Genomic DNA, 17,923 nt, shown 5'->3' with positions numbered 1-17,923 from the left:
CACATATATATATACAGGCGAACCCTAGTTGTGCATCACAAAACCTAGTTGGTATTTGTGGGTAACAGCGACCAGCCGTCTCTGTGTGGCTGTCCCTTGTGCATGGTGCTGTTCTGTGTTGTGTTGTGCCTGAGGAGCCACCAGGAAGAGACGGAGAAGAGCAGTGGAGCTCACACCAACAGCACTGATATCAGCCCAGCTCCAGGAGTCAGATTACAGAGAGAGAGAGAGAGAGAGAGAGAAAAAGAGAGAGAGAGACAGAGAGAGAGAGAGAGAGAGAGAGAGAGAGAGTAAGGAAACAGACAGAGGAAGAGAGAACAGAGGACAGAGGAAGATAGGTAGTTAAAGAAAGAAGTAAAGAAAGAAAGATATTAAAAGGAGAGAAAAGAGGGAAAGATATATCGAAAGTGTGAGAGAGGCAACGGGGAGAGTTTTACACAAAGAAGAGACGGACAGAGAAGAAACCCAGAGAGAGAGAGAGCGAGAGAGAGAGAGAGAGAGAGGCTGTAGCTGGAAAATGTAGATAGACACCTTGGAGAGGAGAGAAGCACGCAGAGGGGCCAGCGCTCAAGTAGAGTAGAGAGGAGATTGTACAGGAGGACGGGAGGAGAAAAGAGGGGAGGAGAGACCGGCAGAACCAGCAAGACGAGAGAGAGAGCAGCGTGTGGAGAGAAAGAGAGAGCGAGAGAGACGAAGGAGGGGGACACAGACCACTGTGAGAGGAGGGTGCCGGCTTTGCACGGTAACGGCTGCAGACACGACACACAGACAGAGAGACGGACTACAGAGCTCCACACACACACACTCACACAAACACACATAAAGAGTGTGTGAGACATGCCCAGGCTGCTGCCCATGGACACACACACACACAACCTGGCAGGGCATCCGAGAGGACATACAGACCCCTATGTCTAAGGAGTCATGGAGAGCAGCATGTTTTTCGGTGAGTTTGTGTCCTGTGCATGTGTTTGTGTGGCATTAGCAGTACATACATCATCTTCAGAGATGGAGCGGATGATTTGGTTAACGTAAAAGGAAGGAAAGTGTGAAGTTCCACACTTACTAGATTTGACACGGTTGGATAAGCCCTAGGCACCGTGTCTACTCCCCCTAGCCATTATCCATCCTGCCAGACTAGATCCATGTGTGGGGTTCAAAGTCCAAGTCCAAAGTCCAAAGTCCAAGGTTTGCATTTCATCTCACATGTTTTATAGACTCTCGCTGATGTGTTTATAGCGAAGGAATTCAAAGAAGGACAAAGCTGTCTCACTGTCGGCTTTGAGAGCCACTTGATATGCTGTCTAGAATAGTTTGAGAAATGAAAGAATTAAACTTCTTCCATTAGATTTGTGTTTGATGAGAGGCTTAGGCAGACTTAAAGCAGGAGTGCTTTCCTTTCAAGTGCTCTTCACATCGCTGGCTTACATTCTCACGTTAGAAGAATAATTGCATTGATTCTTGCCGCAGCAAGGCTTCATAAAAGGGCACTGTCTTTTTTTGTGGGATTAAAATGATCTCAAATTACACAGCAACCTTATGGAGTGAGATTCTGACATCATAAGGGGTTCATTATACATCATGCTGATGACAAGACTTATAATGCATTGTAACTGCATTACAATGCATTACACCTGCGGGCTTAAAGTAAAGTGTTACAGAGAGTTTTTGTTTTGGAGCCAGGTGACATTGTGAGCAGACTGCTAATGTGTCCTTTAGGAAAGAGGTTATGATGTAGGATGTGTGTCAGGTGTGATGTATTAGCTCTCAGAGACGTGTGACTGCTGGTTGTCAGGCAGGTGTTCATCCACAGGACTATTTTTTGTTGTATCTTATTCGGATCCCCATTAGCTGTCGCTGAAGCAGCAGCTACTCTTCCTGGGGTCCACACAAAACATAAAACATTACATAATACAGAATATCAGTAGAAAAGAACAGCTCAAAGACTGAACGACACAGAGAGCATAAGAAGAATAGTACACACATTACTGACAGTTACACACATTACTGACAGTTACACACATTACTGACAGTTACACACATTACTGACAGTTACACACATTACTGACAGTTACACACATTACTGACAGTTACACACATTACTGACAGTTACACACATTACTGACAGTTACACACATTACTGACAGTTACACACATTACTGACAGTTACACACATTACTGACAGTTACACACATTACTGACAGTTACACACACATCCGTACATATACATATGCCTCAAAGCCTAAGTGCTGTGCGTGTTGTTTTATTTCTTTGCTTGAATAATTTGATAGAAGGAGTTCTTGGCTCTATATGATTATGGCTCTATATAATTCTGTGTTTCCTTGAATTCATTCTGGATTTGGGGACTGTAAAGAGACCCCTGGTGGCATGTCTTCTGGGGTAAGTATGTCTCTCAGAGCTATACGTAAGTTGATTCTACAGACCATTTGGAATTTTCTACACAATAATATTTCTCACAGAAACAAGAATTGATGCAGTCAATCTCTCCTGTACTGATATGCATACTGTTGACATGAGCCCTCTGTGTAGATTGAAGGGCAAGGAGTGTTGATGTAGTGGGGACAGTCTGGTGTCCTTGGTCTGTGGAGTCACCTCCTTGGTGCCAGCTCAGCCTCGTGACTCATCAGCTTTAGTCAACACACAGGCCACCCTGGAGACAGAGGTAGCCCTAGTGACGATAGGGTGGTGAAATGCAGGTTTTATCACTTTTGTCAAATGAAAAAGAAGTGCATTGTGAATAAAATAATCAAAAGTATATTATGTCTGGAATTATTTTATTCTTGTACTAATGCCTAATGTCGTCATTGCATAATGGAGGAAAAGGGAGGAAGGAAGCTTGTTAGGTTTTGGTTGTGGAGAACGTGCGTTGCTTAAGCTTAAGCATTTGTGGATGAATATATTAATATAGTTTGCATAATATGTTAGACTATAAACACAGCTAAATTAGCTGTTGTGTCAGTGATAGAATACTTTTAGAATAAAAATCCAATTTTGTGGTTTTCCTCAAAGATGTTTTTGGTTGAAAACGTTTTGACTATGCATTTTGAATGATATAAATTCTCCTGTCACATAATACTTCTACAAATCCCTACGAATTTGAACCCTTAGAATTTCTGATGAAAAAAGAAACAAAAATCAAGGGTGAGAATTCCCCATGTGCCCCCTATGCAAATAACCCTCTTCATGAACCAAATGGATGAAGAAGGCCAATGAAAAGACAGTAACTCAGCAGGAGTAATGTCTCCTAGTGTGAGCTGTAATCATAAAAGGGATTAGTGTTGAGTTGGAGGCCCAGAGCACGTATCTGGTGTATCTGGCCTGGCGGTTGGAGTTTAAGAGCACGTAAACATCTCTTTGGTTAACCTCAGATTACAGAGCACAGTGGAAGTGATTGTTGGATCAAACTCCGAGACAGCTGTGTTTATTAGAGGTTACACCGCGAAAGTCATGACAACAGAGCGGGTTACGTTGAGAGGGTGGGGTTCTAGTGTTAGCCAGGCTATTCTAGTCTGAGCCCGGAGCTAAATGCTAACCGTTAGCAATGCAGCGGAGAGCTTAGTGAAATGGATACAAACATGTAGCCCAGGGGTACATTGGTGTAAATCTGTTTCTAATTGACCAATCTTCAAATCTTATGGATTAATAAGAGATTTGAATGTTTCTACATGTTTGTTGTTTTTGTAAATGGGGTGAAACCACTGTAACCTCTGCATCTTAATTACAGTGATTGATCCTAAGTGTAATTATGGTCATGGAATACAATCAGACAGCCCCTAAGAACACAATGCTGTGAAACACATCTGAATAGACATCATCAGGATATGAATGTTTTTGACACGCACTTGACCTCATCTTTCCCAACAATTGGATTTATATTTGCTCTGTGAAATAGTAGACCGTTGCATCGTAGATTCTATATTCCATGACAGCAGTTTTCCGGCTATGTGGAATCTCGGCCCTTTGGACAGATCTTATCGGAGAGCAGTCGGGATCAAGACCAGGAGAGGCGGAGGTGGGAGAGAGCAGTGGAAGACGATTAATTATTCACGTTAGTCTGTGTCCTTCAGACATCTTTACTCTCGCTCGACACACTGCCGCAGGGTTTTAGTCCCAGATAAAGACATTTTTAAGAGGGCCGATAAGCAAGGCGCCCACACGCACAGACATGCATGAAAAGACGTGTGACGCACACGACATTGACAGATACACATTAAACAAACTTACGAGGACACGTTTACATGTGTTTACGAGCAGCACACATATCTATTTTACACGTGTTTCAAAACACACCACATGAAAACACACTTGCACACTCCCCATAGGAGAACCCTTTGGTTCCAGGTAGAACCTATTTTGGGGTTCAATATAGGACCGTTTTCAGAGAGGGTTCTTTCGACCTGGAACCCAAAAGGGTTCTCCTATGGGGACAGCTGAAGAACCCTTTTTTTCTAAGAGTGTATTATACACAGCTAGAGAGTCTCATACCTAGAGACAGGACTTACTCAAGTCTACAAGCTCTACTCTTAATACTACAATGAGCCATGCGCTAATGTAACGTTCAGGTCAGGGAGTTGAAACACTAGCCTTACATGAGGCAATGTTAAAAGATGGAATGTCTCCTTGTGTGTTTGTGCATGTTGGGAGATCAGTGTTGCTTTGTTATCCTTCGGAACGGAGGAAGTGAAAATGAACGCATGAGGTTAAAGTGTCTTGCCTCAGTATGCCATCCTGAAATGGGGAAATTGTTTTTTGAGTTACTGCACTCTGTTAGGGGAGACTAAAAGATTGGCTAAAATATTGACCGATGTAATTTGTTCGCTTTTTGTCATTCAGTAGAGCTGAGAGGCTGGACTCCTATGTGCCTCTTGTAATTTACTGTATAACAATTCCATCACAACCAGATCCATTCTTTCCTTTTTTTCTATGGACACGTTTATATTTGAAACACCACAATGGATACTGTAGCTCACTCCTCACTCCTCAACCAGAGTACAGTTCTGGATGTTTGAATAGGCTGTTTTGACTGCACGTTGCATTTCTGGTCGGCAATCTGGCTTGTCGGCAACGTGTTTCCAGGGTGACGTCAGGCAACATGTCAGTGGAGGATCCTGCAGGGATGATGGCTGCAGAAGGACATGCTTTGTTAGAGGAGAACTGGGACGTGTCTCCACATGACCATCGGCATTTGCTGCTTTCCAACAGATGGCAGTGCTCCTCCGAGCAGAGGGGGAAAAAAAGACTTGTGGTTTCCCTCCCTCTCTCTCCCTCTTTCTTTTTTACAACTGTTTCTTTTTATTCACCCTTACCATCGCCTGGGGACTTGATGTGGCAAACATAGTTTTTCATTTGTCTCAAGCCGGTGTTTTGATATGGTATCTGCGCTTTTAGTCGTGCTGGCTCTGAGTTCGTCATGTTGTTAAATGTGCTGTGGTAAAAGTCATCCCTGGTTCTAATTAATGGGTACGGAATGGCTTTCTTTAGTTCCTAATGTTTTGGAAAGCTGCTTTCTAATCCCCCGGTGTTGAAGAAAGGCTCTGCTGGTTGTAATTCATGGCTTATAAAACCCGCTCTGGCTTCTCTCATGTAGATGACAATGAACTTATTTAATTTGTTGTTTTTTTTCAGACTGTTTTGCACCCCTTGTTATTGTATCTTCTTGGTTATTGATCTGTCTGGTCTGGTGCACTCGTTTCATATTTGTGACTAAGAGGATGGTTTCAGCATTAAGACATTTCTCTCTTAAAGATGCACTATGCAGAAATCGCTTCGCCCTTTCCTGGTTGCTAAAATTCTAATAGTTTGCCTAATTTCAGTTTCTCTGACAAAACAAGCAAGTATAGTGTAGAGAATCATTGTACCATCTAAACCTCTGTGAAATATATTTTCCATAACCAAACATACTCTATTTTCAGCTGTTTTGAAGCTGGTGTACAAAACACAAAGTAGAAGACTCAAAATCAAAACTTAAGAACGGGACGCATAGAAATAGCACACATAGAACATATCTGCCTCTTCTTAGACTTGGTTTCAATAAGAATGACAGATTTATAACTTACATTTATTTCAATGTGAATTTGGTCGGGTCACCCAAAAAGTTCCATATATTGATTGCAGCTTTAAACAGTGCTGACGAGAAGGATTGTTAAAGAGTCAAATGCAACTGGATAAGGCTGACATGGCATTCCCATGATCCAATTTAACATCATACAGGATTTGTCTCTGTCGGCTATGTCTGAATTGTCTCGGTTTATCTATAACTTGTTCAGACTCAGTCCAGAGGCCTTGTTTTCATTAGAAGAGAGGTCATCATAGTTAGAGAAGGCAGACCAATATCACATTTTTAAAATAGTTTATTTAACTAGGCAAGGCAGTTAAGAACAAATTCTTATTTACAATGACGGCCTACCCCGGACGAATTGTGCACCACCCTATGGGCCTCCCAATCACGGCCAGATGTGATACACCCTGGATTCAAACCAGGGACTGTAGTGATGCCTCTTGCACTGAGATGCAGTGCCTGAGACCGCTGTGCCACTCGGGAGCCTCCCAAATACAGTTGGGAGCCCCCCAGATACAAGTGCTCTCATATTTCATCTCATTTGAATCTTACTTTTTTGGTGGTTTTGTCTATGAGACATTGTACATTTTGCTCATAATATCATACTCTTGTTTAACTGAGAACCACCACAGCACAGACCCTTGAACACTGCCCATTCTCTTTCTTCTCCTCTACAGGTAATGCATGTCAAAATGGCCTCCTGCCGACGCTGATACGTCCTGCTCTACCCACCATCCAGCAGTCTCTGGGCATGAAGCAGTTCCATCTCCCGTTTCCCCTGGATACGGCCTCAGCAGTCAGCCTCTTCCCCAGCTTCAGCATGGTAAGCCCAGGGTCATGTGATAAGGATCAGCTCAGGTCATTGGGCATTACGATCCTGGTTAGGTCTGGCTAAGGTCATAAAGTATGGTATCTGATATCGTTGGTGCAATGGTTTAGATTTAGTATGATGACATTCATGTTAGAGGGCATGTGATTTGTCTTTTGAAGTGTGAGCCTCTTTCAAACATTTGACCATACATTTCCAATCATTTCAGATGCTGATGTAAACAGTGATATAGGACAGTCGTAAATGTGTGCACTAAACCAGAGCAGGCAGTCAACCAGGGTAATTTAAAAGAATATATTGGGATTGGGGCTTGTTAAATACATTGCATGTGAACAGACTTCACACATATCTAATGTGCACTTATTGTAGAAGTTGACTGTATTCTCGTGCACTGTTTTCTTTGTCCGCAGATATAGAGTATAGGCAAATACTGCATGTGGCCTCATCAGGTTTGAATTGAGCAAAATCATCACAAAATGATGACTAGTGGAAAATATGTGACAGATAAAAGTCTACGGCTTGAGCTTTTTGCCTTTGAATTACGGGGGATAGCTCAATTTAAAGTCTGCTTGAAACAGAACCAGAAATATGGAGCACAGCTGTAGGAAAACACAGGAGACAAGTGGGGACATCATCACGGAACAAGGCTTGGATAGTCCAGTTGAAAGCCAGATAGTATCAGGAATGGATTTCGTGAGAAAGTTCAAGTTTTGCCTCCGTTCCTCTTCTCACCCTCTAATCTGCATTAAACAGACCTTTCAGCATGTAATGAGTAATGTACTGGGAAGCCTCCAAATCACGGAAAGCTGATACTGGATTAACATGGGGTAATCACCTCTCCCATACACTCTCCATTTCTCTCTATCTCACACTCTCTCTCTCTCGCTCACTCTCTCTCTCTCTCTTCTTTCTCTGTGCCCTTGACGTTTAATCACTGGCAGAATTAATGTAGGGTGATTGTAAAAGCTAGCGTTGGCACGATCAACAGCGCTATAAAAGTGTTTATGCACAAGTTATTGTTCCATGTTTGGTTGTGCTGCTTACACTTGCATAGATTTTGTAGTGGTTTGGTTTCAGGGACATAACAAAGTGGTGATGTCTGTTTCTTGCATGTGGGATGGAGCGCTTTTTTATGTGTGTGTCCATTTGAAATGATCCATGGTTAGCTGTGTGTGAAGACGTTTCACAGCATTGTTGCGAGTGGGATCAATTCAATGTTTTGAAGGAAGAGGCGAGACTCTAACTCACAATTGAAAACTCAATGCTTTATTGATTTAATTTGAGTTAGAATCGTGACGTTTCGACCGTCAATGCCCTTCATCAGAAAGAAGGGATCAATTCAATCAAATGATTGATGAAGTGGGTCAATAACATGTGTGGTAATCATGCAATGTTTTCCAGTGGAGATAGAGAGGTATTAGATGTTATTAAATGTACTACACAAGGTTTAGCTAAAGCTACTTACCATCATCAGCTATTGGAAAGGTGGCAGTTTTATCAGATATAATGTCAGTTTTGCTTATGCGCCTCTAGAGCACAATAAACATTTATGCACTCTGATTCGCAAAATGCAAAATAATCATATAGACTACGATGATGACTGCAGTTTTCCGTTAATCTACTCCGGTGTAATAAAGTGTCAGAGTTCTGGCGTGATATTCAGCAGACACGTTTCCCGCCTTCTTTCACCACACCTGCATCTGCATCTGATGAGATAGATTCCAAGTCTCCTTGCAGCTCTCAGTCAATGTTGTTCTGTAATACAGTATGTGACTCACATAAACAGGATACGTTTCCCCAGAAGGGATAGCAGGAATCTTTTCTCAATGTTTTGTTATACTCCCCCCTTGGTTGCTATTCCTTCTTCCTGGGCTGTGCTACTTCTCATAGAATAGAAATGTGTCGTTGTGTAATATGACCGTGTATATATAATATATGACATAATACACGTTTTTTGACTCATTTGCTGTATAGAAGCTGCACAACACCCCGCTAATTTCCTTTGCATATTCAATTCTGGGCATTGTGCTGCAGTATTTTATGTTAGAAAGAATTGGTTTGTAGAATCTCCTCTTCACATTTCCTAGAAAACATTCGGTTTATTTGTCAGGGGGAGAAAGAAAGTTTTTGTAGCCGAAGAAACAACAGAGCAGGAAGGCCGTTCACGGCTAAGGTGAAACCAACTGTGAAATAGGTGTAGAACTTTAGATTACAGCAACTCTGCAGTAGTGATATTGAGCTGGCCAGAGTGAAAGAACAGAAACAAACCAAATAAAAAGAATGAGAGCTCAACACTCAGCACAGACAGGTGTTGGTTTGGGGGTGTAATGAAAGGAGTGAATGGGAAAAGTAGTTTCCATTTAAGGGGGCTTTCTTCACCGCTGAAAATACCATTTATCTTGCCAGGGGCCTACATTTGTTTTGAAGAAACAATACAAACTCTATTTCCTCTGTAGAGTAATCAGGATTGTGAGATATTGATTCCTTCTTACCGATCTGCAGGCTGGAAAATTGCTTTGTAGTCCCGGACTGAGAATGACACATGGGTTTCAGCCCGGAGTCCCTCAAGCATCACAACCCATTTCAATCCCCCTCCCCCCCTCTAAAAGTCAATTATTCTATCAATACCAGTAATGGAAATGTAGGTTTCGAATGCACTTGCGTATAAGCATACGGCTTTGTCTGTTTTTGCTTTGGATGATAAATGATAGCGGAGGAGCGCTGCGTGATTTGAAAAAAGAACAAAGGGCGGAGACTATTTGCGGATTTTTATTTGATTTACGCAAGTCTCGTAACAGCTAATGGATTCTGTAAATTGTATTCCCATAAGGATAGCAGCTGAACCACCAAAGAGGAGAACACAGTGGGGATAAGGACCACCCTGGTGGTGCGCCCTTGCAAATGCCACCTGATGTAAACGCGCAATACAGACTATATGGTTATGGCAATGGTTGCTATCAGTTAGCACCCGGTGCTTTTTAACCTCTGCCCCTAACAGTAGCTTTATGTGGCGAGCGCTTTCTTGACGGTTTCTCCTATGATAACATTTCACTCCCCTGGGTAGCGGCCAGCAGAGCTCTCTCAGTAGGAATGCAGAGATAAACTGTGGAGCTAAAGCCAATTCTTTATGGGGATGCTCTGTGCCAGCAGCCTGCCTTGGCAAAGTATTGTCAATACTCGTTCACTTATTTTGTAGTGCTTTCTCTCGTCTCAAGATTTGCAGTGAGCCCTCTCCAAAGTAGAATATTCACAAAATGGATTTAGATAGGACAATTATGTACGTTGTAAAATGTTGTGTGAAAAAGTTGACAAGAAATCATACTGTACTGTATGTGTTACAGTGCATTCAAGGGTCTATGTAGCCCCATAGTCTATGATACACAGGTTGATTTATAGTGGCTCAACCAATGAACCCTCGAGTTCAAAGTCTTTCATAAGAAGGAAACGTGATTCTGTTGCATTATTAGTTGCTCTTAAAGTGGGCCACGATGAATAAGAAAAGGTGACAATATATCAATCTTAAACTGTTCATTCTGTGTATTACCCAACTGCTCTTTCTCACACCCCAGGTAGAGGCATCTGTCCATTGTGGGGATGTGTGCGTGAGGTTCAGGTCTGCACGGTACCAGGTTTCACTGCTAAACCAGAAACAGCTGGGGAGTCACGCAAGCAGTTTGCACCTGCAACACTGATTGTTCCCTAATGTTAAGCACACGTGCCATGTACGGTCCCCGGGAAAGATTTAGCAGAGGAAATATTTTTCTCACCGAGACAAGATTAACCCAGTGCATTTACGAGACTGACAATCTTTCAAGACTACATCATCGTTTAGATTGTTAGCCTAGGGCGGCTAGAGGGCTGAACGTGCCTATCGTAGGAGATGTTTTGTGGTCTTTTGCCACACCCTACTTCGAGCTGGGATTCTGTGAATATTTATACTTCCCTTCCGCTGTTATGTGAAAAGTTTATGATGTGTATTTATGTCTTCCTCCACGGTTATCCCCCTGAGACTCTGAAACATCCTCTGATTTGTACACAAACTACAATATCTAGAGCTCAGTAGTATTACAAACTTCCAAAGATATAATTCATTGCATTCACATAAAAAAAAAATGACCATATCACTTCAAGCCAGTGCCGGCCCTAACCTTTTAGGGGCCATAGGCGAGAATCTGTTGGGAGGCCCCTCCACCTCGTGGGCAAAAGTAGTTTTACAATTAGATTTAGTTTTAAAGTTCATTTCCTGCAATTCTACACATTTTGCCATGAGGCGGAGAGAAAAATGTGCAGTTTTACAGATAATTTCCTGCAATTCCATATATTTTGCCATGGGGTGGAAAGAAATTTGTGCCATTTTGAAGCTAATTGAAATCCATGTCTTAAACATTGCTACGTTAATATTATTTCAGTATTCTTCTATTATGATAAAAAAATATATCTATCTCGCATAGTTCATTAGTACACCCTTGTGGTTGAATATATGTGTACCTATTGTAGGTCCTAGGATACAACAATGAATAATGTTGAACTAACAAATGCCATCAAGGGATACCTTAAAATGTACAACAACAAACACCTTGTGAAACAGCTGTGAAAACCAATATTTTAAGATTTAAATATATGAACTCTGATCTTTTTTTGGTACAGTTGTGTCATTCGTTTATTTTCACCAGTTGTCTTGGAACACCCACGTGGCAGTCATAGGCTGAAATACTGAATTCTGGTGTGTGGAATAGAGAGGGGGTGGGTGCTGTGTGGAATAGAGAGGGGGTGGGTGCTGTGTGGAATAGAGAGGGGGTGGGTGCTGTGTGGAATAGAGAGGAGGTGGGTGCTGTGTGGAATAGAGAGGAGGTGGGTGCTGTGTGGAATAGAGAGGGGGTGGGTGCTGTGTGGAATAGAGAGGGGGTGGGTGCTGTGTGGAATAGAGAGGAGGTGGGTGCTGTGTGGAATAGAGAGGAGGTGGGTGCTGTGTGGAATAGAGAGGAGGTGGGTGCTGTGTGGAATAGAGAGGAGGTGGGTGCTGTGTGGAATAGAGAGGAGGTGGGTGCTGTGTGGAATAGAGAGGGGGTGGGTGCTGTGTGGAATAGAGAGGGGGTGGGTGCTGTGTGGAATAGAGAGGGGGTGGGTGCTGTGTGGAATAGAGAGGAGGTGGGTGCTGTGTGGAATAGAGAGGGGGTGGGTGCTGTGTGGAATAGAGAGGAGGTGGGTGCTGTGTGGAATAGAGAGGAGGTGGGTGCTGTGTGGAATAGAGAGGAGGTGGGTGCTGTGTGGAATAGAGAGGGGGTGGGTGCTGTGTGGAATAGAGAGGGGGTGGGTGCTGTGTGGAATAGAGAGGGGGTGGGTGCTGTGTGGAATAGAGAGGGGGTGGGTGCTGTGTGGAATAGAGAGGGGGTGGGTGCTGTGTGGAATAGAGAGGAGGTGGGTGCTGTGTGGAATAGAGAGGGGGTGGGTGCTGTGTGGAATAGAGAGGGGGTGGGTGCTGTGTGGAATAGAGAGGGGGTGGGTGCTGTGTGGAATAGAGAGGGGGTGGGTGCTGTGTGGAATAGAGAGGGGGTGGGTGCTGTGTGGAATAGAGAGGGGGTGGGTGCTGTGTGGAATAGAGAGGGGGTGGGTGCTGTGTGGAATAGAGAGGGGGTGGGTGCTGTGTGGAATAGAGAGGAGGTGGGTGCTGTGTGGAATAGAGATGAGGTGGGTGCTGTGTGGATGGGAGGTTCTACCTGTCACTTGTTCTCATCAGGCAGCCAGTCTCGGGAGGGGGACTTGAAGAGGGAGACTTCAAAGTCCAAGGCACTGCTGCTCTCTTTATTCTGTGTTTGCAGTGCTAGTGTATTATGTGCCCAGTGTGATGAAGCAAGAAAACTTTCTGAACAGATAATGACAACAACAGTAGCCGTAGATGTAATGAAAAGTTGGAGGGTGGTTGGTAAGGGAGGACATCAGGTGGATCCACGTTTGGGTGTTAGGCGGAACCGCTAGGTCCTGGAGAACAGGAGCAGAGTAAAGGGAACAGGGTAGGAGACAAACATAAACAAGCAAACACACAGGTTACATTTAATGTGATGGATGAGTGCAGTGTTATAAATGGCAGAAATGTAATTTTAAACAGTTTTTGAAGGTATAACCTACTTCAAGCTGGTCCCCCTCAAGCTGGTCCCCCTCCGACTCAGAGCACAGAGAATCAGACTGATACAAACTCAATGGCTCTGTTGGGTGAGATACCTCCTGAGTATCGATAATCGATAGTTCTATAGTCATTTGGAGAGGTAAATTAAGGAGGTACATTTTTTATAAGCTTTCTCAAATGTCAACCAAAGCTTAACAGACTTTGTCTCATGGGCTTCACCAAAGTGTAGGGCGTCAGGGCTTTCAGTGGTCGACCGTCCAACCACTCCAACTGGAGAAGATTGTTGGCTTCCACCGAGGTAATTCTAGGAAGACAAAGATAAAAAATCTGCGTCAGGTTATTTTGTGTGCAAATGCAAATAGTTATTATCTGAGATTTTTATATTCACCTTAACAGATGGTGACCCCAGCTAGGAGTGAAAGAGCAGTGAGGTTTCCCAGGTCTCGTCTTCCTTTCGTCCTTATTCCGAACCAAGTCATTTGCCTCCACATCCTTCTCAGATCGAAAGCGTTCTGATCTGGTTCGACAACTTCCACCACATCAGGTGTATTTTCAGTGATCTGAAAGTACATTATACAAAAATAGCAATAGACAATCACACATTTTAAAGACTACATTATATGCAATAATTGTACATACAGTACTATTGCATTGTTTACCTCAGTCAACAGCTGCCGCTCCCGTCCATACATCAGGCGATCGGCGAGTACTCTGTGGAAGCCTGGACGCTGCTGTTGTGTGCAAAGAGAATTACCTTCAGGTTGTCCTCCCACCATTCCTGGTACCGTCAAGGGATTTGCCCATGGCAGTCTTGAGGGTCTGTTTGGTCCATTCATCCAAAACCTGGAGAAGGGGGTAGGAAAGGGATATCTATTGACAATGTGAGATATTGAAATATGTCTTATGTACCATAAAATGTCAATAAAAAAACAGAACATAACCAATAACATCTGTACCTTGTTTCACTCAAGAAGGCCTCAACACCCACAGGAGAACTGTGGGTGTTGAAGATGTCCATCATCACCTTGAGGTGGCCTCGCCAGTCTCGTTCTTGATTGGTATCATACAAAACTAAAATCTATTTTTGGTTCCAAGCACCCCTTTTAATAGGTTACAGAAGGGAATTTGGAGTAAAGCACATTCTCTCCCGTTACTGACCTTAATGAATATTGCTTCCACCCACTTGGTGAAGTGATCGGTCGCTGTCAGACAACAGCTGTTGCCATTCCTGGATTTTGTGAAGGGTCCGATGAGGTCCACCCCTAACATTTAAAGTGTTAGAGAGGTCATTTTATTCTTACCTGTATCTGTGTCATGCAGTATGCAGATGTTCATATTTGTAAGAATACTAACACACACACACACACACACACACACACACACACACACACACACACACACACACACACACACACACACACACACACACACACACACACACACACACACACTCTATAATTATTAAAGCAAGCAAGCATTACAAAACAACTTATCAAGGCAAAAATGGTATTGTTACACTTACTGATCATGGTGAAACAACTTTGATGGGCTTGTCGTGTCTCTGACTTCTTTAATGAGATGACATGCTATTTTCAAATTGATTACCTAACGTGTAATTGATTATGTGATTGAATTAAACCATGCAACAATTAAACCATTAATAACCTGGGGCACCACAGAAGCATTAGTTAATATAGAGTGGCTATCTCCCGAATCCTCTCCTAAAGATCTGAAGATCTTTTATATCAATAGCAGTCAATTAGTCATTAATTATTCTTTACCAAATATCAGTCTTATCTGAACGTCATAAAATTCTTGGTTATCTGCACAACCTCAGCCTTTGCTTATGAGTCATCCGTACACAAATTGGCTCAATTATTTATTTACGAACTAATTAAACAATTACAGAATATACAATACATAATAACATTATACAGTAAATACCGTCCCTACTGGACTAAACAAAAACAGTTTGGTTATAACACAATAGATTCAGAGAGAAGAGAAGGGTTTTTTGGAAAGAAGACTAAGGACCATGGGTCTCTATCAGACCTGGGAAGCTATTCCCACATAAATACATATGTCACTAACGATCGCTCATTCGGAAAAGCAATGAAGGTTCACGTGGTCTGAGAGGTTCATCTCACTCTGAAGATGCTTCCTCGTCGGTCAGTGTTCTCGTACTGGATTTGTGCATATGTTCAGCTGCAGTCTAATATATGCTAGTTTAGTATGTGCTTCTTCTTTAGGTGATCAATAGTTCAGAGTTCGTCAAGGAGGCTTTTATTCAATAGTGGAAAATGTGTTTGTTCATCATTTCCAACCAATGTCTATTCACTTGTGTGTGGCTACTGAATTAGTTTATACTGTATGTTTACTTTAGTTTACTTTATATGGAAGGCCAATTCTCTCATTTTAAAGGTTAACATCACATTACATCATTTCGCTAATAGTTTCATCTTTACTCATTCATTTTATACAATAATTAGATGCAAGCATTGTAACTGAGGAACCTGTATAAACAGAGTTAGGGTAATGTGGCTGTATTTTCTTTCATGAGGTCACAAACATGAAACAAAACGGACCGGGTTGTAGCTGGCTTCTCCACCAACCGTATACACATTCTCCAAAAAAATAATATTGTTAAAATGTAGTAGAATTTGGCGGGAGAGTTCCTTTGTTCTACTGTGACCCTCTCTCTCCCATATTGCATGGTCAGGAAGACAATATTCTCTGCATGGAATTTAGGACGTGGTTGTAAAGTTGTAAAACTGCTAACAGGAGAGGGGGGTTGTTCACATCTCTGCTAGCCAATTCACTGAAAGGGCTAGCGTCATGACAGGCTTCAACTCTGGCGCCACAGTCTTCACCCTCTCAAACTTCTGGCAGGCTAGGCAGGTACTGACCTTTTAGCACAAAGTCACAAATTGATACGCTGTGTGCTCTCTGATATGACATTCATTGAACTCACAATAATTTCAGATATAATAGAATGTGATTGATAAACAAAAGGTTATTTCACTTGCCCAGATGTCTGTCTGTCTGTCTGTCTGTCTGGATGTGTTTGTCTAGCAAAGACACCTAGTTAAGTGCAGTTGTAATAAAGTTTATAATTCATAATTGCTTATACCTATCCATTTGATTGATCAGGGTAAATTATAGCTAGATACCTCTTGCGCCTCTTGTCGAGATCAGTAGTGCCTTCATTGTGCTTTGCCTGGTTGGAAAGATAAAATAAAATCTCTTTGAGGGATGCCATTGAAATGCAAACTACATACAAACAGACTACTACAATAGCAGGGGCACTCTTTGGCAGGGGGACACTATTTGGCATGACAGGCCTCCTGGAAGTCAGTGCCTCTGGACACCCTAGGCCCTTCGTGCCCAGTTGGTAATTCAGCCATGATTACTACAAGTTTAGATAGCTGGGTAGACTAACTTACCAACCTAAAAAATATTAGCTAACATGGGCTAATGAAACGGTCACTGAGTTTATCAAGAAGTGTATAGGAGATGTTATACCCACTGTGACTATTAAAACCTACCCTAACCAGAAACCATGGATAGATGACAGCATCTGCATAAAACTGAAGGCACGAACCACCACATTTAACCATGGCAAGGTGACGGGGAATGTGGCAGAATACTAAACAGAGTACACGATCACTCCACAAGGCAATCAAACAGGCAAAATGTCAATATCGGGACAAAGTGGAGTCACAATTCAACGGCTCAGACACAAGACGCATGTGGCAGGGTTTACAAACAACCACGGACCACAAAAGGAAAACCAGCCACGTCGCCGAGACAGAAGTCTTGCTGCCAGACAAGCTAAACACGTTCTTTGCCCGCTTTGAGGATAACACAGTGCCAAGGACTCTGGGCTCTCCTTCTCTATGGCCGACGTGAGTAAGACAATTAAACGTGTTAACCCCCGCAAGGCTGCCGGCCCAGACGGCATCCCTAGCCACGTCCTCAGAGCATGCGCAGACCAGCTGGCTGGTGTGTTTACGGACATATTCAATCAATCCCTATCCCAGTATGCTGTCCCCACATGCTTCAAGATGGCCACCATTGTTCCTGTACCCAATAATGCAAAGGTAACTGAACTAAATGACTATTGCCCCGTAGCACTCACTTCTGTCATCATGAAGTGCTTTGAGAGACTAGTCAAGGATCATATCACCTCCACCTTACCTGTCACCCTAGACACACTTCAATTTGCTTACCACCCCAATAGGTCCACAGACGATGCAATCGCCATCACACTACCTATGTAAGAATGCTGTTCATTGACTATAGCTCAGCATTCAATTCCATAGTACCCTCCAAGCTCATCATTAAGCTTGAGGCCCTGGGTCTCAACACCGCCCTATGCAATTGGGTCCTGGACTTCCTGACCCAGGTGGTGAAGGTAGGAAACAACAATCTCCACTTGATCCTCAACACTGGGGCCCCACAAGGGTGCATGCTCAGCCCCCTCCTGTACTCCCTGTTCACCCATGACTGCGTTGACATGCACGCCTCCAACTCAATCATCAAGTTTGCAGATGACACAACAGTAGTGGGCTTGATTACCAACAACGATGAGACAGCTTACAGAGAGGAGGTGAGGACTCTCGGAGTGTGATGTCAGGAAAATAACCCCTCACTCAACGTCAACAAAACAAAGGAGATGATCGTGGACTTCAGGAAACAGTTTTTAGTTCCTCTGAGTACATATCACTGAAATGGTCCACCCACACAGACAGTGTGGTGAAGAAGGCACAACAACGCCTCTTCAACCTCAGGAGGCTGAAGAAATGTGGCTTGTCGCCTAAAACCTTCACAAACTTTTACAGTTGCACAATTGAGAGGATCCTGTCGGGCTGTATCACCGCCTGGTACGGAA

At 43.1% G+C, this 17,923-nt stretch overlaps 1 protein-coding gene across 2 annotated transcripts in view; it reads left to right on the top strand.

Moving 5' to 3' along the window:
* The first annotated feature begins 302 nt into the window (after positions 1 to 302).
* The window catches only part of LOC110488012 (zinc finger protein 385D), a 41,191-nt gene continuing 23,570 nt past the window's right edge, over positions 303 to 17,923 (top strand). The window contains exons 1-2 of one of the 2 annotated variants that reach the window (XM_036946595.1): positions 303 to 742; positions 6,757 to 6,902. In XM_036946595.1, coding sequence (XP_036802490.1) covers positions 6,831 to 6,902 — 72 coding nt within the window. In that variant the 5' untranslated portion in view covers positions 303 to 742; positions 6,757 to 6,830. Of the gene's footprint in view, positions 947 to 6,756; positions 6,903 to 17,923 lie in introns of both variants that reach the window. The other variant, XM_021559966.2, reaches the window with a different exon arrangement.

Source organism: Oncorhynchus mykiss, chromosome 2, assembly GCF_013265735.2.
Source record: "Oncorhynchus mykiss isolate Arlee chromosome 2, USDA_OmykA_1.1, whole genome shotgun sequence".
In the NCBI taxonomy this organism is placed as follows: Eukaryota; Metazoa; Chordata; class Actinopteri; order Salmoniformes; family Salmonidae; genus Oncorhynchus; species Oncorhynchus mykiss.
Note: the sequence above shows the minus strand (reverse complement) of the source record. Positions and strands in the feature narration are given on the sequence as shown.